At 45.3% G+C, this 21,049-nt stretch overlaps 1 protein-coding gene across 1 annotated transcript in view; it reads right to left on the reverse strand.

Annotated features, from left to right (window-relative positions):
• Nucleotides 1-1,130: 1,130 nt before the first annotated feature.
• GALM (galactose mutarotase) overlaps nucleotides 1,131-21,049 on the reverse strand; it is a 168,871-nt gene continuing 148,952 nt past the window's right edge. Inside the window, exons 6-7 of the mRNA XM_085612322.1 lie at nucleotides 4,578-4,752; nucleotides 1,131-2,305 (exon numbers count right to left, since the gene is read on the reverse strand). Coding sequence (XP_085468448.1) covers nucleotides 2,228-2,305; nucleotides 4,578-4,752 — 253 coding nt within the window. The 3' untranslated portion in view covers nucleotides 1,131-2,227. The remainder of the gene's footprint in view (nucleotides 2,306-4,577; nucleotides 4,753-21,049) is intronic.

Below are 21,049 nucleotides of genomic sequence, written 5' to 3' on the forward strand. Positions count from 1 at the left end.
GCCCACCCCGACAGACCACGCACGGAACCTCGGCATCATCCTCGACTCCTCCCTCACCATGACCCGCCAGATCAACTCCATCGCCTCCACCAGCTTCTACTGCCTTCGGATCCTCCGCAAGACCTTCAAATGGATACCCCCAGAATGCAGAAAAACCATCACCCACGCTCTCATAACCAGCAGACTGGATTACGGCAACTCCCTCTACACCAGGATCAACAAAAGCCTTCTCCACAGGCTCCAAACCATCCAGAACGCTGCAGCCAGACTCGTCCTCGGAACCCCTCGGCATGAACACATGACCCAACACCTACGTGACCTCCACTGGCTACCTGTCGAGAAGAGAGACTACTCACCCACGCCTACAAATCACTTCACAACATTGGACCCAAATACCTCAATGAGAGAGTCTCCTTCCACGTACCCAAGAGGAACCTTCGTTCCGCAGACCTCGCCCTCGCAGAAACCCCCCGCATCCGCAGAACCAGAGCAGGCAGAAGAGCTTTCTCCTACTTCGCAGCCAAAGCCTGGAACGAACTACCTGTCAACATCAGACGCTCCCCCGTCCTCCACACCTTCAGGAAGAACCTTAAGACCTGGCTCTTCGACTGAACCAGAGCTGCACCCCCCCATCACCCCTTCCCAGCGCCTAGAGACCCTCACGGGTGAGTAGCACGCTTTATAATTCCCTGATTGATTGATTGATTGATGACATTTGATCGATTCTGTTAGGTGAACGGAAAGCTAAAGGGACCTTGCGCCTTCTTTTAGCCAACAAAAACTTTATAATTCATCACTTTAGTAATCCGCACAGCTGCTTGGAAGGAGGCGTAAGTGCTGCTCACATACTTCCCAAGCCTAGGCAGGCGCCCTGTAATTGCAAGACTCGACAGCTAGCTCAAACTGACATAGTCAAAAATACTTTGTTTCCATTGTTCATCTCAATTTAATTTACTTTATTTGCATTGCTCACAAATGTTTCTTGCTAGCAAGTTTTGTTTATTGGAGTTCAACCTATCTAGAGACGCGTTCATAAACGCAATAAAATAAAACAAAACTACATAATGGCAAAAATAACAAGGAAATCAATTTCAAAAGCCAAACTAATTAGTCAGAATCACAATGGTGTATTCATGAGATAAATACAGCTTTATTTGATCAATCTTTTATCGGGTATCTTTTAATTACTATGTTTATTCAAAATGGTTAGCACCACTGAATCACCAGTTACACAACATAAAAAAGTTCTTTACACAGATCAGAATTTCTCAGACATGTTTACAGCCACACTGATTAATTGAGAGGAGTGCCTATATGTATCTGCTCATCTGAAGCATAGGTTTAAATTAATTTGATTACTATTTAATGCATAGTGAAACTGGCCAGAGGAAAAGTGCCATCAGCGTTATTGTCATAAGCCTTCTTCATACTGAAGGCTGCAGTCCGTGGTAAAAAAGCACGCATTCCAGTCTGTGCCATATTGCAAAGTTTGCACCTGGGAGGTAGGGTGAGACATGATAGGAGAAAGGCATATAACATGCACTGAAATAGCCTATGTGTAGGGGTACCGAGGTTAATAAGCTCCTTATTATGGCTGTTGAGTATGGAGAGGGGTTCATGGATCAAGCAGACCCCATCATATGGTGTAAACTTATGTATGTGATGTGTTTGCTATAGAGTTATTTCCAAAATACTTTATTGGTTTTCACAAGGTATACAGAAAGCATATGCTTTAGAGCTTTTCACGCGTAGAAACTGGAAACCGAGTCTTTAACCAAAAGCAGAGCAGAATGGGTTGAATCCGTGGAGAAAGTATGCCCTCTGAGTACCTTTCCTCAGCAAAGTGATTGTAACATGGACTTTCCCAAGTTAGTTAGGCCATCCGCTCCCTTACAATGATGTGGAAATTGGCCTTTTTGCTACAGTAATCAAGTTGAGAACATATTACTTATTTGTACACTTGTTAACAAACAAAATCAATGTGTTGGAGATGTTACTGATCGAACCTTGATTATGTTGGTATTCAGGGGTTGAAAAAAGTTTTCCGCTGAATTTTGTACAGCACATAGAGCAGGACAGATCAATACCTCGAGGAACAGTGCGCTATTAATGGTGCCAGCACCCACCACCGCCACAAAAAGGTTGCACCCTGGAGCGGTCAACAAGAGTATCCCTCAAGGAGTTAATGTGCCACAGCCCAGGAATGGAAGCTCAGAGAGGAGCCTTCTCAAGCAGCTGAAAATTTGAACCATGTTGTGTGGTTGTATTCTTCTCCAGGGCGCAGCAGGACGTCAGGAAAGTTGGGCTGTTGGAGAAAAAATAAATATTAATGTATTGCAACTCCCTCTTTCAGGTCATCACATCATATTCTTGATAGAGAGAGCCAGAGAACAGCATGGCTTCCACCTACTTGAAAAGGGATCTTTTAACTAAGACGTCCATTCAGTCATGCCAATGTATTGAGACAGACATGCTTCATTTGTACTTCTATCTAGAGTGGGTCAATTTCCAGCTGGTTTTATGACTCCACTCCCTTCTCGTACTTCCCTAAGGTCTCTCTCAGGCGTAGGTGACCCTCGAATCTGTCCGGAAGTCTGGTGGCTGATAGTGAAAGAACATTGGATCCTTTCAAACAGTAAATCTTACGAAAATTGCATTGTTGACTACTGGAATCTTATAAACTTCATGTTTCCGTGCGTGATTTGCTAAGCTCCAACTATTAAAACCACACTTCACCTCCGCTCCCGTTAATGTAAGGAGTGCTCCAGGCACTAGTCGCTAACCAAGTCCTTATTCTGTTCAAACTCCATAACTAGCTCAGAGGACTGTCTTTTGACCAAGCGGCCCTAGGTGAATTGCACATATTGGGCTGGATTACACAAACCTTTTATGTCAACTTATTTGAATTTGTGTGGGGCATCTGGCCAGGTGGCATAAAATGTGTCACCATTATTTAAATGTATACAATGCTTGATATAGCACCATATTGGCTATATATGTACTGTTCATTGTTGTGAAGGCTATGCTGTGCAATTATAAACTGATTATTAGTTTGGGGTCTGGTCAGCATTTACAGTCAATAAACTCATATATTCCTAACAAACGTCTGTTTGTGGTAAGGCTCCAGGCCACTAACAAATCCATATTCTGTGCATATCAAAACATTTATGTGACATGATTCAGTCTTTTTATATGTGCATTAAGTAGCCACGGAATTTCGAATGGGGATTTCAGACTTATTTTCTAATTTAGTATTGTTGGGTCACAAAGCACCATCAGTTTTTTGCACAGCGACTGGCTTGTGGCTCAACAATATCTTTGCACTGTGACAGATGTACTAATCCGTGACACCACAAAAACAGGATTCTCAAAAACCCTACATCACATCATGCATATTAATAGGCCAGTATTCCATTTGCGATTTCCATCGAATAGCAACTAATGCAGGTATGGTGGCCTTCTAGGGGACAGCAGTCCTAAATTCCTGCTTTGTAGAATGCAAAATGCTGAAACAAAACACCCTGTCAAGTAAAGGGAAAGGGATCAAGAAAAAAATTGGCTTGATGTGAATGACATTGGGGACAGCACATGCTCTCAAAATTGTGTTCCCTGGGTCCCAATGCCCCAAGCCCACATCAACTATGTAGAAGCTGTCCCGTATGACTGGCTTCCACTTTGCAAACGGATACCACCTCCTTTAGGATTTCGGTATCCAATCAATGCTTTGTGACCGCCATCAAGGTCGCGAATCATTGGTGTATTTCATTGTGAATCACTAGGATGACTCTACGACCACTTCACATCCCCTTCTCCTACCAGTTTCGGAGAAGTCACAGTGGGTACACTGCGCACTTGGAGATGAAAAGCCTTCAATTTTGCAAATCAGAAGTTTTTTTTAACAAAAAATTGGTACATCAGGACCGGTTTGCCATAATGAAGACTTCTTACCTTGGCAACGTCTATATAAATAGTAAATATAGTAGTATCCCTACATTTTTGTATTAGTTTTGATACTGGCTTTTAAAAAAAGGCCAAAAAGCACTAAATTATTCGGAAAAGTCAGATGTTATTCAAATAGTCACCAAAAACTTTTTAAAGTTTTCCTATGGTACAGTTTTTTTGTTTTTTTTTTTTTTGTAATCTTTTTATTAAACCGTTGCTCAGTATGCTTCAATGCCTGTGGTATTGCTGATTGACATTATGCAGAGGCAACACTGGAAATGTAAAACATGCTTAACAACTGCGACAAAGCAAAACTCACATGTTGGAGGGCATTTTTAATTTTTTAAAGAGAAGCGTTTTATGAAAACTGCTAGAGTCTCGTGAATACAGATATTATTATTATTATAGTCCGCGATTTATAAAGCACATGGCTACCCAAAAAGCTCATCACGATAACGTGTCATAGATATTCACTATCAGATAATTTAAAACAACTAAGTTTTTAACGGTTTGTGGAAAACGGAAAGATATATCTTTGTTAGTTCTCAAACGCCCCTCTGTATGATAGCAAAGCGTTTTGGGCCCGTAATCTGCCTATTCACATGAAAAATGAGAAAGAGTCCAGGTGTGCCTACCTTATTCACAGCATCTGGCCAGTTCTGGGTTTCCAGGCAAAATGCTGAGTGTTTGGGATACACTGCACCTCCTTTGCCCTTCAGTGATCCATCCAGAAAGTTTGCAGTGTAGAACTGTATGCCAGGCAGCGTTGTCCCCACCTCCAATGTCCTGCCACTGGGGGGGTGGGAAATCCTATCAATGAGACGATATGAGAAAATGAGGGATTTGTTATGTAGCCAATAAAATAACAATCCTAGGCTTACATCCCACACTGAACAGCCCATTAAATTGTGCTACTACCTTGCTCCTAGCTCTCTTTTTCTAGTTTTAGGTCTGGCCTCACAGCGCAGCTGTCTGCACTTATGGCTCGATTACAAGTTTGGTGGTGCGGGAGCAGACTGCCATGCCGAGGGTCTGCTTTTGCAAAGCCAAACTCGTGGTGGCACTGCCCACCAGATTAAGAGTTTCCTGGTGTCTGGCGGGTGTTTTTGGCGGTCCTACGGTGGTGCCTCTGAAAATGGACACCGCAATGGAAACGCCAAAAACAGTTCCTGCACGGCATGGACTGTAAAATCCATGCTACGCAGGAACTGGGGTGCTTGCACACAGGACGGCACATGCTGTGCCCCTACATGCATTCCCATGCACATCAGCAACGGGGGGCCCTTCAGGGCCCCCTTTGTTTCAGGACATCCAAACTTTTCATGGAGGAAAGACCTCCATGACACCGCTGGTGGTCATAAAACTTGTAATATGCATGGTAGTGCTGCAGTGGCACCACCAGGATATTACTGAGGCCCTGACCACCACGGTTTCCCGATTGCTGCGGTGGTGCAAAGCCGGTCCGACTGCCCAACTTGTAATGGGGCGTTCGGACTGCCGGTGCGGCGGTGGGGGGACCGCCACTGCCATGCCCCCACGCAGACTATACTTTGGCCCTAATCATTGTTGCCAGTTCTTTAAAATCTACATAGAGTGGGTCTTGGCACCCCCCAAACGAGCATTACTCTCTTACCTCTTGCTATTCACATGATTCCCACCTTTTAGAAATTAAGTACTTAATTTTGGAATTCCTAAGAGACTAAGTTACTTCTGAAAAGTACATGCAATAATCATGCTTTGTTACATTCACTTTCTTCTCCCCTATATTCATTCTATACAGAAAGCAGTCCATTTTGCTGCTTTTCCACATGATAGAAAAAAGCTAAACAGATACATTCCCTCAAAGCTGCAATTGCCATAGATTCAGAAAATACATTCAATAAATTTGCTGCGCTTTTTCTCGCGCTTCTTTGAAAAGATCTAGCTTTGGTGAAGGTTTTGTACAGATGATCATGTGCCTTTTCACTGAGCCATCCGTGAATGTTAGAGTAAAGGGTGCCCTGTCTGACTCCTTCAGTTTGTGCCTGGTGTTTGGAGCAAGGCTGTCACCTGCTACCTCTGTTTACCAGCTATAGAGCCTTTGTTAGAAAGCATCAGGACAGCTATCAGAATACTGGGTATTGACCTAAGACAGGCTACATATCAGGTGGTGGCCTATGTGGATGACATTTTGATTTTTACAATGTGTAGGAGAGTAGGGTCTGCTATCCTATGGTCACCCCAAATTTTTGCTTTTTGCTTCACTGGTTTTTGACATATTGAGGCTGTGGGCCTGCCAATCAGACCCCCAGCCTGCTGTTCTCTCTACTAAATTAAAACTATGCACCCTAGGTGCATAACCAATTGGAAGTGGATCACCCTGTCAGCCCCTGTACCAGTGTACACTAGGTACCCAGGGCATTGGTGTACCCAAGGCCTGCCAGGGGCTGCAGCATGTATTATGCCACCCCAGGCATGGCCTAACAATTTGACACAACTGGCTGATCACTCAGCTGGGGTAAGTTGGTGTAATCACCTCTTACTTAGGTGTAGTATACCTATACCTAACCTTAAATGGGACACCTGGTAACCTATAAGTCACTCCTATGGCAGGCCTTAACAATCCTGAAGGCAGAGTGCTTGGTTCCATGTGAGATGGTGCTCTGGCATGAGCTGAGCCTGTCTGCAGTGGTCGGAACAACTTCCTTCTACTGTTTCCAGATATCGTCATACCATATACTCTTAAGTGCATTATGAACCTCGCGGTTAAATGCTAACTTTGGTTTGGCTTTATCAAAACATGTCGAGTAAGGTGTCATACGAATTGGAATACTATCCCCTCGCCAATTCTGGCGACGGGGTTAGCATTCCACCCTTCTAGAGGGACACGACATGTACAGTACCTGAAACCCGGGTAAAATCAGACATAGCCTCAGCTCCACAAAATGGATGCTGCCACCACAGACACAAGTCTGCCCTCCTGCTGCTGGGAGTCCTTCCAGCTTGGGAGGTGTGGACAAAGGGTTTCCTGCCAGGGGAGGTGCGTGCACCACCCCAGACAGGATTTTGTGTATTGGTCAGGTAGGGCTTGAAAGAAACCAGACATGCCTGTGGCTCACAAGGAGCCTCGGTGCATATGCCAGTTCAAACCGGTCCTGGGGCACACCAGTCCCGGGCCTGGGGCGAGCTGGACAAAGGATTGGGGGTGTAACCACCCCCCTTCCTGGTCCCACCCATAGGGAGGGACCTAGCAGGTAGTCCGGCCCCTAGAATCCGCTTAAAGGTAGGAGCTGTGTCCTAAGACTTCAGACATCCTGGAATCAACTTAACACTAAGAAGAAGACGGGAACTTCGACGCTCTGCTGCACAGAGGACTGAAGCCAATCTCCCCTGTGGTCAGGGAGTGACCACCTTGCTAACGCAAGCACCATCCAGCGAATCAACGTCTGCTTTGCCGCCGCCTCCCGCCGGAGCCCGAGCCCAGAGACTGACAAGACCTGGACCTCCAGACCTCTCACCGCCCGATCCACAGTCCCTGAAAAGAGGAGACCCGTGGAGGCACCGAGACACGTGGAGCCAGCCATCTTGAAACGACCACGACAAGCTGACAAGCGCAACAACCGAGGCTCCATCCAAGTTGTGCTTTGGGATCTGAGAAGCCCAACACCCGAGCAGCATCTGCACCAAAGGTGAGCCCTCCAGCATCTCCACGATCTGCGTGGGGCCCTTCTGCATTTTGCCACTCGACGCGCCTAACCGGTTGCTGGCCCGCTGGCTAGTAGCCATCTTGGCGACGAACTCTACGAAATACACCGCTGGTCTGGTTGCTCCAGACTGGCCCTTGCTCCCCTCCAAAGGAGCAGCCCTTCTGACCTTGCTGGTCAGAACCATCAGCTTATTTCATCTCCTACAACAATTGCTTTTGCCAAGGCTTGTTTGCTTCGATCAAGTCGCCGACACCGCCGACAGCGAGAGCCTGCGTGGGACAGCTCGTGAGCCGACTCCTGGACGTCGTCGACCTCCAGGGACCACGTGGCTGCAGAGACAAGCTACACCTTTCTTCCTGTTTGCACCCGACATTGCCTGGTACCCACCTGGTGCCACGCTGGTCACTGGCTAGTGACTGTGAACACTGTCCCCTCTGCTTACAGGTCTTCAACATCTCCGATCCACTCTTGGATCCACTGCATCTCTCCCGGGCCGACCGCCTGCAGCACCTTTGTCTTCAGGCTCCACGGAACAGATAGAAGAAACCCGACGCACTTCGAGGCCTATGCACCCGCTTCCTGTGGGTGAGGTAAAGCTGGCACACCTGTGCCCAAGTGTAGTATTACATCTCTAGTGCCTGTGTTCCAAATCTTGAGTTCCTAGTCCATCCGGAAGATCCTCCTTGCAGTAACTTTATACTTTTTACGCACCCATTGAAACCTATGGGAGCACGCGTGTGACTATTTGCTCTGCACACGCCACCCGTGGACCTCCTGGTCACTAACTGACGTTAGCTCCTTGTAGGCCCAGCGATTCTAGAGGCCCTAGGCCTTTTCCCTTTTCTGTTTGTGGTACTTATACCACTATTTTAGTATATGGTTTGAGCGGCCACCAGGGCCTATCCATATAAAGTGCAACTTCTGTGTATTCTACTGTAATCTTGTTTGACGATTTGTGCCCCTGTGCTCATAAAGAGACTAGGGGTTACTTTGAGAAATAAATACATATATATTTTGAATATATATCTGTGTGGTGTCCTTTCATTGGTATAAAAGGGGGTTGCATTTGGTAAAACAGCTGGCTTAACACGCTTCACGAGTTTAGCCTCAAAGACTGCTTAGCCTACGCTACCACTAGGGCAGCTAGTCCGAAAAGGTTGACTTACAACCACACCATAAGGGTTGCTTGGCATGGTACAAGGTGATCACTTTAACTAGTGAGCATCATATACCAGGCCAACTTCTCACACAATGGATGCAAACAAAATACTTCCAATATCTACGAATCTGGTTTATTAAAGATCTGGAGGGTTCAACCCATCATAAATAAGTTTTTTTTCAAACAAAATCTCCAGCTTGGTTGACGATTGGTCCCAGAAATAATTGAACTTATTTGGTAGGGTTGAGGCCATTAAAAGTATCACTCTGACTGCGATCTCCCTTACTGGTAAGCTGCTCCCAATTAGATCAAATAAAAAAAATAGACCAAATAATTTCTAAATTCCTTTGGAAATCCAAAAAATCTAAAATTAACTTACAAAACGTAGATTATGTAAAACAAGTCTAGCGTTGGTTCCTTTCTCAGTCATCCAGTCTGATATGGGTACAAACTTAAAAGGATCTACTTGTCCTGTCGCATATCATATCCATCCAACCGTCCACAAGTCCACAGTCACATCATATTCTGTTTGATATAGCAACTGATCTCCTTAAACTGGACAGTAAGCTGGAGAAAAAAATTTATAACTCTTCCCTGATGTCTTTGTGGTGCAACAAACGCATCAAAAGCCAGAATATTCTATGGGATTACATGAAGGTATATCATTGGTCAGTGATCTAGGCACTACGCAGTCACCACATTTTTATGTGTATAAGTGATCTATGGTCACAATAAGTATACGCTTTTTAATTTTTCAGTACTAACCATATCAAAACTAGATCTGCTTTGTGTTCCAGACATCCCAGAAGTACTGGAAATAATTTATAAAGACTAGGGGGGTGGGGGGGCCACATGGTCTCTAAAGATTATTTTCCCCCCATCAAAACTAATCTGACACTCAAATTAATATGGAAATTGGAAAATTGGTATAAGTATGTAACTCACCATACCAACTCACCTCTCATATTGCACAAACTAGCTTTTTTACATCACACAAAGCATACTGGATCCCATCAACATTACTAGTTGTTAGAATTGTCAGGGACAGAAAGCTTATTCTATTACAAGTTTTAGATCTGACGGCACAAAGGAACACTATATTGTAGACAGTCTGCTATGACAGTTTTCTTCCACTTTGTGCATTATGGCCTTCAATATTACTATTGTACCCATAGGCCCAGCATCTCAAGAGCACTGGGGGATATTCTACTTGAATTGTAGTTGCTCCCTCAAGAGAGTGTTTGTATCTGCTAGACTGGAGATATAACCATAGTGAAGACTGATTGCAGTCCCCTCACCATGATATGGGAAGTGTGACATTTGATTAGTGACTGTAAGAAAGTATGATCTGCTTTTATGATTATCCCCACCTTTTGCCTGATGCTAAGCTGTTTTAGACTAGTCTGACTGGGATCCTGCCAATCAGGACCCTAGTCGCTCTGCTTTCTCCCTAAAATTGTTGTGGTCAGTACTTAGCTACATCCCAGATTGGATACTGGGGTACCCTTATCAGTTCTGAGTATATGGTACTAAGGTACCCAGGGCATAGGTACCCCGGAGGTCTCTCATGGGCTGAAGTATGCATTATGCCACCCATGGGAGACCATTGAAAATGCAACTACAGGCCTGCCATTGCAGCCTGTGTAAGCTGGTGCTAGCACCACTTGTGAAAGTTAGACTTTTCCTATATCCAAGGTCACTGCACTTAAAACCTCTAAGGCACCCTTATAGCAGGCCTTATCAATCCTGAAGGCAGGGCGCTTGGTTCTAAGTGTGAGGGTGCCCCTGCATAAGCAAGACACCGCTACAGGCTACGGAGTCCATTCTATCAGGTTGTAAGTGAAGCAGCCATACACCATATAGAAGGTCACCGCGTAATTAAGCAATGATCATCTCGAAATTGGCTGCAACAAATCCTATCATGTTTGGTATGAAACATGTTGGAATCATACCCCTGATTCCAAGCCCTGGAAGAGCCCTCCGTTAGGCTCTCAGCGCTCCCGGTACCAGCCTTCTAGATTCGGACAGCATTAAATGGTTGCTGCCCACCAGAGACACGATTCTGCCCTCCTGCTGCTGAGCCAAGCTCAAGCAGGGGAAGGCAGAACAACAGGTATCCTGTCAGAGGAAGGTGTAACCACCTCCCAGACAGGATTTAGTGCATTCGGGCCAGGTGTGTGCGCTTGCCAGCGCCACTCAGTCCGCATGAGGGCAACACTTGGAGCCTCCTTGCACAGTCCAGTCAAACCAGCTCTGGGAGCCGATGGCTCCCGCTCTGGAGCGAAACTGGACAAAGGACATGGGAGGACCTCCTCCATGTCCAAACCCTCCCCTGGGAGGGCTCCCTGAATTGTCCCAACCCTTTCTATAGGGTACTTAAGGGCTTACCTGGGTGTAGGTCCCTAGACTTGTCGTGGGACACAATTCAATTCAAACACCACTTCAACTTCTACCGTCTGGGCACTCTGGACTTCGCTGGACTTTGTTTGGGCTCGACTTCATCCCCCTTTCAGTCTGCTGCATCGTCTGTGCCTGTGCACTATACAGGAACCTTCCAAGGCCTGTGGGCATCCAGGACACCAGAAGGAATCTCTCTTGAAGTGAAGGAGTCACTTCCCTGCATCTGCAGGCACTGCAACAAAGCTGACTGGTCTGCTGATCCTGCGCTCCTACGGACTCCGAAAGGCTCAGCAACACAGGTGGTGATTCTCCACAGCTCTCGAGGCCTGACCTGCCCTCTTACCAAGTTTGAGCCCAGTATCCCTTGTGGGAGCCCCAGGAACCGAACCCCTGTGCACCACGTCGACTTGCCACTGCAAAGGCTTGTTGGCTTCCTTCCACCAAGATCTTCTAGCTCCAAGTAGCCCCAACCTCAAGCATCTCCAGTGACCAGAATCTTCATCCACACTGCATTGTTTGCACCGTGACCTGCATCATTTTTGTGAGCTGCTAGAGGTCCTCTTTGGATTCCAGTGCCTCTGGCCTGTGGGTCCTGTGATGGGTCACCTTTGTTTCTTTTGGACTCCCCTGATTGCTTGGGGCCTGCCCTGACTTCCCTGCTTGTGGTGAGTCACCTGAACCTTGCTGGCCCTGACTTTGCACCTGATTCGACTTCTACGTTGTTTGCAGTTGCCAAGGCTTGTTGGTGCTTCCGACGGACACCAACCCCTCATCTCTCGACATACAACGTATGGCAGCTTGTGCACGGCTCCTGGTCTTCCTCAGCATTGCCTGGTCCTCACAGCTGCAGAGTCAAGGTCACCATCACCTCTCCTCCAACTACCGACATCGGTGGGCATTCGTCTTCCAGGTCTCCGGGTCACTCCTAAGGTGCATAGACTCTGTCCCCTCTGCTTGCAAGTACTATTCAACTTGAATCCACCTTTGGATACCCCGGACACTTTGTCCTTCTCCAGCATCTGCACTTTCCTGAAGTCCTTCATTGGGTTCGACAGCAGCTTCTGACACCACTTCACACCTATGCACCCGGCTTCCCTGGTGTAGATAACATGGGTACTAGGGTATTCACGGGTAGGGTGGCTCTCCAACTTTCTATCTTCCACGGGGTTTCTTCAGGTTCCACTGGGAAGGGTCCTTAATCTTTTAAATTGCAACCGCGACTTACACGTTGATTTGTACGGAGAACACGGTCGTGTTTCCACACTGCACACTCTCCGTGGGGCTCCTAGATACTCACCTTGGGTGGTTCCTTGGGTCCCTGACACTTCTACGTCCTCTGATTATTGTCTTGACTCGAATCGTGATTCACATACCACCCCCTGGTGACCACTGTGTATTCTGTCCTACTTACCTGTTTCTATTGCAAAGTATTGTGTGCATTATGTATATCTACGGCAATGAGAAATCTGTATGTGTTAGTGTCTTATAATAAAAACATATTTTTATATATACATTGTGTGGTTCTTTTTTACTTGATCTATACATACAGGATTGCATTCTGGTAAAACAAACTGCTTTACACTTCTTCTGGGCTAAGCCTGAAGGCTGCTCTCCACAGCTACCACATAGAGAGCTTTCTAAGGTTATCTAAGACCTCTTAAATCACCATAAGGGTTGTCTGGACTGGTGCAGGGTGCCAACTTACATTAGTGTACATCATATACCATGCCAGCCTCTCACAGTGACACATAATGCAGTAGCAACCGGTGTCTTGGCAAAGTGGCAAGGTGGGGACAAGGGACCACGGACAAAACCCCCCCCCTAAAAAAACGTATCTGCTTCATCGCTGGTCTTCCGCTCCTCTCTGGCTCCCATCCACTGCAGGCACAGGCTCTCAGACTCCCCTGCGGCCAAGCCTGAACACTAGCCTGAGTGCCCTACATTTGCGGAGTCTGTGCCTTCTGTCTCCAACCCAGCAACGGAGCTCAGGTTAGAGACAGCTTTGTTTGGCCATCCTGAGACGGTCAGCCCAACCCAAATGCGCACTGAAGGCAGTGTGTGTAATCACTCCCCTCGGTGCCTTGCATCCCCCCTGGCCTCAACCACAAAGACTCAGCTGGGAAACTATATAAAACAATAATAAGCCTGGGTTTATTAACGTTTTATTTTCAGGCTGCTGGCAGGGGGAGTGGGTGACACTCCTTCACCATAGCGGAGGAGCCGCCGCTGAGCTAAGCATAGTGCAAGGCCATAGGCCTTTTAGTGTGGTGATTAGACTGGTGGAGGATACTGACCAGCTTGGTAAATCCAGGCAGTCTCCTAATACTAGAATTTTTCAGTTTCTCCTGAGTGTGTTGGCACGACTGTGTGTAGGTTTTCTAGGACTGGAAACTGCATGGTGTGAATGGTATCCTCAGTACAGTACAAAACAGTGGTTTCCTGCATCACAGTGAAAGTCAGTTTCTCCACTGCCTGGTTCTGTGCTACAACCTACACCCTGTCTAGAGACTAGGCTCCTTTCCCGTATCGGAAATTGATGGGTCAGACTGCTCTGGATATCTGAACTGTATACTTTCTGAATGCACAGCCCTCAGGCCTTCTATGGTTTCTCCCTCCGGAGCTGAAATGGAAAGGAGCAACCGTGATCGGGGAATCTATACTGTGTCTCTATGATCCACGTAGCATTGGTGTTGCACTATCTCAAGTGAGAAGAACATGTACTGCACTGGGTGGATGGAAATATGATTTTTGAAGATGGTACACCTTGTGATTAGCTTAACCTCTCCGCCAGCCTCCCCAGAAGAGGAATAGGACCAGAACCAGGTTTCTGTGTTACAGTTCCATCCAAGTCTTGAAAAAAAGCTTAGAATTTTGAGCAGTCATACTTGCTCGTCCCTGCATGGAATAGTAGAAACTGAACTGCCCAGGACAAAAGTTGTCCTGACCCTGGGGACAAGGACAAGACAGATGTACAGAAATCTGTGTAAATTTTGACTCGGTATTCTGACCTAAATCAAGGAGTTTCTGGATACCAGGTTGCATGATCCTAACCAAAGAAACATTGATTACTAAGTACATCACCTGAAGGTGGAGAATATGATGCTCACAGGACTGCACCCCATGGAGGGGGAGGGGAGCTGCCCTTTTGCCCTCAGCTTTGTGGGAGCCCATATTATGTCATATCCAAACAGAGAGGAACTAAAGAATGTTGTCCCTTTTACTCTAAGCCCTTGGATTGGCTGCTATTGATGGGGAAATGGGTCACCATGATTCGGGAATCATTTTCATTTTCTGCCTACAACGCAGGGGGCCAAGAGATATCAATGGTTAAAGATGGGATAGGCACTAAACCAAAAGCAGTGCGTTGATCAGTTGACAGTCAGAACTAGTGAAGTCCCTCCCACACATGCACCTAACCAAAATATTTAACCACCACTTGTTATTTACAAAATATGGACACCTACAGTTGAGGAGGCCAATCAATATTATTACTCAATATCTGTGCACCAGCGGGTCACTTGTCCAAATCACATTGGGACCAATGGAGAGGATGCTGATCCCTTTGCATTGTATTCCATGCCCCCCATCACAGACCATTGGTTGCACAGTTAACGGGACACTGGAAACTTTGTACCAGTTTCCCTTTGCGAGTAAAAAATCTCTCTCTTTTTATGGGTGTGAATTGAGATCACTAAGGGCTCAAAAACTCCAACTGATAGACTTCAATGCCATGCCATTTATAGCGCCTGACTGTGCAAGCACTATACCATGTTTGGGCTCATCTATTTGTTCCAGAACATGTCTGAACGTTCTGTTTTTGTGTAATAAACAAGGTGATGGATGGAATGTTTGAACTAATGTCAACCACTGGTGATCGCTCTGGCCGCATTCCATCCATCAATTTTCCTCCACCGTGCCACTCCAGATAGAGACCTGCATTATGCAATTAATTACTGACACTGCTCCTCATAGGAACATCCTATCTCGAACTGCCAGGTGAGGCCCTCTCTAGAAATGAACACAAGCAACCCCAGACGGGTTGTGGCTGAGATTAATTCAACTATTTCACCAATCAATCTTTTGTTTTCTTCTATTTTTTAAGTGTGTCTTTAGTTTGACAACTCCAAAATATGCTTCAGAAACACTTATAATTTTTTTAAGATATAGCTGTGACTGGACAGATACTTTCATTGTCTGTTATTACTTTATGTCATTCAATATATGAGGTCATCTCCCATAAGACTTGAACGGTCGACCACTTTACTCCTTGTTATTTTAAAATGATTTACAGAGTGCTCATTCACCCAAAGATTCTTGGTGCTACTAAGACCAACAAGTGAGGATAGAGGTGGGGTAAATCAAACTGCTTTAGGGAAGAGTTATTTTTCCAAGTGACATCTAATAGGAGTGCAGTTAGTTCTAGCACATTGGTGGTCTGGAAGAGAATTCCTTATCTTGACCGATCATACAGAGAAGCTACAAATGTCAAGTTTATTTTTATGGAAATGTGGAGCTATTAATATGTTGTCTGTAGCAGAGCAGATGAGGCGCAGGGAACAAGACCTTCCTATCCTGTTCTTCATAAAGTGAGACGATTGTCCATACAATGCTTTACCGACAATCCATTAAGTCTTGACCCGAATTCAGGATCTCATGTGAAGCCGATGGAGTTCAGTGAGGAACAGATGAGCATGAGAGAACCTGAAGCTCCAAGAACCAGACGCGCAGCCACATTCTGCATTCACTGGAGTCTCACAAGTAAATATGCGGGTAAGCACAGCTTCCGTAGCTGCAATCACTAATTCAAATACGAGAATAGAGGGTGAGATTATGGTTGCAATTATTGCTACATGCAATAAATCAGCACTACCAAAAAGATTTCCACTCAAGTACTCCTACAAGTTAGATACAAACAATGTTCAATTTGCTCAGATTCCTGGAGTGGGGGAAAGAGTAATACCAAACATGGATCGCAGGTTAAGTTTAATTCTAGCAGCACACATGGGTATACGTTCTGCACACGCTGGAGTTACGGCGACTGTTTCCTTACTGAAACAACGCTACTGTTGGCCAGGATTAACTAAGCAAACTAAAAACTATGTCTTAAAATGCGACATCTGCCAGCAGATGAAAGGCTCCACCGCAACGCGTCCACCAAAGACACCTTTATTAATTTCAGACAAACCACTTGCGTGTGTTTATTTGGACCACTGCGACCCCTTACAAAGTGATGGGGCTTACAGATATATCATGGTTGCAGTGGATTCCTGATCTAGATTCTTATGGGTGTGGCCCCAGCGCTCGGCTGACGCTCGAACTGTTATAAACGATTTGCAAGTCTTTATAGAGACATACGCAATTGGCATAATAAATTTTGACCGTGACCCGCGTTTACCTCTAGGTCTTACAAGGAAGTCATGGGGGGTTTGGGTGTAGCATTGCGGTACTCCTCTCCATACCATCCCAAGGGAAATTCAGTTGTAGAGAGGAAAAATCAGGACTTAAAGCAGTCTTTAACAGCAAGAGTATTAGGCTCGGGTGAGAGTTGGGTAAAACATTTGTATGGAGTTCAAAGAGCATTGAATAATATGCCAAGAAGTTCTCTAGGGGCTGTCACTCCTCATGAGGTCTTATTTGGGATGGGAATGTGGGTACCTGATCTTGATTGTAAAGGCACAGTGGCAGATAAGAAACCTTTTGACATCCATAAACGTTTGGCTGTTTTATAGGAGCTAAATGAATCCAGGGCACTACAACGCAATGTCCAGGTGAAGCGGACCACCAATGGGGAAGTCAAGTCAGTCACAGCAAGACCTGTCTGGGTCCCTAAAGTCAGGGATCTGGTCAGAGAAAAAAAGCGGACAAAAAGGAATTTGGGCCATCATACAGAAAAAGCCTGTACCTGTCCTGGCCGCTGAAGGAACAAGAACTGTACTTCTGCCCCCTCTTGCCGGTAAAAAGGAGAAAAGATTTGTCTCAATTGATCTGATCAAACCACACTGTGTGGCCGATACTGAGTAGTAGGCCGCGTGGACTCCGGAGTAACAGACACCCTCCTCTCGCTACCATACAAGAAGTTCAAACAGAAAGACTCATCACGTTTGAAGAGTCCCCTGCACAGAATGATGGATTATGCAACAATGCCATGGAACTCGTTCCTCTTGCAACTGAAGTTCAAACTCAAATGCAAAATCAAAATGTAAGACAAATTTCAGTTAGAACAAACACAGATGTCTACATCAACATGCCTCAAGAAGAACAATCGACTAGTTAGTTCAACAAGACCTGGGGAAATACCAAAGACTGATCGAACTGCATCTGGCTATTTCATCGACTTCGATACCTTTTCATTGGATCCAAGTGAACCTGAACCGATATCAGCCCAAAAAAACCATCACCAGCAAATCAAACTTTTTCATCTCCCTTAAAAAGACATACCTAGTATCACCTTGGTTAGAACTTTGGGTAATGACCGGGAAATGTTTCTTTCTTTTCTGGATAAGCTTATTAACTGTTTTTAGCATGCTTATAAATGGGACTTATCTTCGACAAAGCTCTGCGCTCCGAAATTGAATCTGATTCTACAACCTCACCTATCATCACATCGAGAACAAAGAGACTTGTCATCAGTGAACATTACAGCGGTTCCTATACCTGTTGGTATAGTATGGGACAAAGTTGATTATGATATATTTGGTCTGACCAAACTTAAAAATACCACATTTATTTAAAATATCATTAAGTGATATCATTACCTCCAGTACATTTTCCGATGATTGGGATTATGAAACTGTAAATAATATGTTGTCTGATTTAGAAACATCTGCTGCCTTTTCTAATAGTAAAATATTCGATGACAAATCAGATTTTGAAACAATGTATTGCTATCAACATTATGGTCATCATTTTCTGCATAAATCTGCTAATCCCAGAAATGTTTTTACATACCACCAATGGGAACATTGCCTTACACCACCAAAGAGTGGTTAAAAACATTTGCGCCGAAATTTCCATATTTTTCAGGGTTCAACATGTCAGATCCAGCCTCATATTATTATAAGGTTGCACCAACACCAGCACAGCAAAATATGTTGACAAAAACAAAACAGATTTACTCTGCTTCCTTTAATACCCGATTGTCTGAACAAGGTTTTGACTTATGGAAAGACACAATAGACTTAAAACCTGTCTGGGGTACTAGAGGCTGGCAGGTCCAGGGAACAGAAGCGCTATTTAGAGCATGTCTCATTCCTCAGCAAATCATGTTTTTGAATGACACAGTGCAACAAACTACCTGTCTTGGAATAGCCAAGAACAAGGATTTGAACTCATCTCGGTTGCCAACACCATTACAAACCGAGGGTAACAATACCTCACAAGAAGGGATTACGTTAGAAGAGATCATGCAGTACAATAGATCAGAGCCCAATTGGAAGGGATGGTTGATTTGGTCCACAGACACCAATAGATGTCAGGAAAGATTCAAGGGTACAGCCAAAGGGTTAGGTATCCACAGACCAGATCCACGCTATGTACAGAGAGAACACCCAGGGGTAGTGACATTGTTGGGAAGTTATGCATCGATTGGCTAAAAACCTCAACACTTTCACAGGTGAAACAACATTTATTCTTACTTACAGAGGATGTGGACCTATGGGATTTTTCATTAGGTCCCAGAAAACCGCTTCAAAAACGTTTCTTATATGCTGTCTATAATGAAATCTGGAAAATCTCCCAACAAGATGCATCAGAGAGACTACGAGAAATAGATACGATTAACTTGGAAAAAGCATTAGCCGTAGTTTACAATGGTATGACTACTTTAACTACTTGGTATGCAGATTCACTAGCCATCCTGTTGGAAGAGGGTGTAAACACCTCCTGCCAGAGCAGGCATTGTTTCTGGCCCCTGAGAGCTCAAGCTCTCACCTCCAGGGGGTCAGAAACTCATCTGTAGTGGCAGGCTGCAAGGTATCAGTCAGCCAGCACACTAAGAGGCTGGTAGCTAAGATGCCCTCTAGGTGCATGTTTTAATAAATCCACTAATGGCATCAGTATGGATTTTTTAAGACCAGGTGTTCGATACAAACCACCATAGGTTTCAGTGAAGCCATCATGTAGCTGGGGAACTCGTAATGACCAGTGCCCAGTACATCTACTCAAGATGGCTTCTCTGTTCATTTGTACTATCTAGCAATTGAACTAGACAGCACAGGGGCATATCTGCTCATGCAGATATGTCCTTGAATGTAATATGATGCACCCTTGCACAGGACTATAAAGCCTGCTGTAAGGGTGAAACATATATTACATGTAGTGTATTTTCACATTTTTCTGCACCATTTCATGCAGCCTGCAATGGAAGTCTGCATGAGTCTGATGGTGGGTCCCTTAGGGTGGCACAATTCATGCTGCAGCGCTTAGGGACTGCCCTTTAGTACCCATGCCCTAGGTACCAAGATTTACTAGGGCGTTACAGAGGTACTAAAGGTCTTGTCAATTAGGGAACAATTGTGCTGTTAACCTGTTTTAGGGAAAGAGCACTGACACTGGGGACCTGGTTAGCAGGAACTCAGTGTACTTCAGTCAAAATTGCATCAAATACCAGGCAAAAAGTGGGGGAGACCATGTCAAAAAGGGGCACTTTTCTACACTTGTGTACTTGCAACGATCCAGCTTCTTTGATTCTCGCCATTTGACCCATTGCCACTCAGAAGCCCAGAACTCGATAAAGAGACGGGAGATGCTAGAGCAGAGTAATTCCTCTCCACCCATATGCCTGGCAGCAACTGTGCCTGGGCAGGTCTTGCAAGGCTTCACAGCACTACTGTCTACTCAGTTGAGGGGATTCTTGGATGTTTCTGCTGCCACCTGCATTCACTCTAGTTGATTGCTTTTTCTACAGTATTTTGGCCACCTCAGCTGACGGGACACGAGAATTACAGCACTCTCACAGAGACCTGGCCTGGCATTTCTTGAATTTAGAGGGATGGGAGATGCAGGGCTGGACTGGCCATAGCAGGCACCGGGCAATCCCCCGGTCGGCCACACGGGTGGGGCCGGTTTTGGGCCCCTGGGGGCCGGGTTTGTTACAGTGCCGTTTTTCTGTAATAAAATCGGGCGAAAATCAGCCCTGGCAAAGAGCTCGGCCGCCCCCCCAACCCCGGAGGGGGGCGGCCGAGCACTTTGCCAGGGCCTGTTTTGGTTCCCAGTCCGGCCCTGGGGAGATGCACACTTGGCCTCTACTGCACCAAGAAAGTATGGAACCAGAAATTAATCCAATTAGGTGCTAACTGTTTTCACCTGGAGAATCAGGAGGATTGGTCAGGGCACGATGCTCGAATTCCAAACTAGGTGCTAGACTTTCGTCATCTTGTCATCTGTCCCCTCATCTGCCTCCCCATATTTTTTTATATGGACATGCCTACATCGCTCTCATGCTCAAATGTAGACTGTTGTAATTGCACACTCTTGCAACTCTATTGTAGTCCTGATAGTTTAGAGATAAAGTGAATAAGTTTGCTTTTGAGGCATATTTTATATAATTATTAAGCTTTTTCCCTTAAGTGGCAAAATATCACTAAGTCATTTTCCATGTTCTTATTTTGGGTACACCTGACGAAGAAACTGGTAATTTTCAAATCAGTGAATTGCTCTCCAAGACACAATGTCTCACCAATTGTCTTAGCTTCTGACCTAAGAGGACTTATCACTTTGACTGACTGCCTAAAAATGTGGATCTCTTAGCATTTAATATATCTTTCAGAGCACACACTACGTATAAGAGCGCAGTTGAATGAGCAGTAGGTTGAAAGAATCGTGAGTAGATTGAAGGAGGGACAGATGTTAGAGATGGTAGTAT

This window comes from Triturus cristatus, chromosome 6, assembly GCF_964204655.1.
Source record: "Triturus cristatus chromosome 6, aTriCri1.1, whole genome shotgun sequence".
Taxonomy (NCBI): Eukaryota; Metazoa; Chordata; class Amphibia; order Caudata; family Salamandridae; genus Triturus; species Triturus cristatus.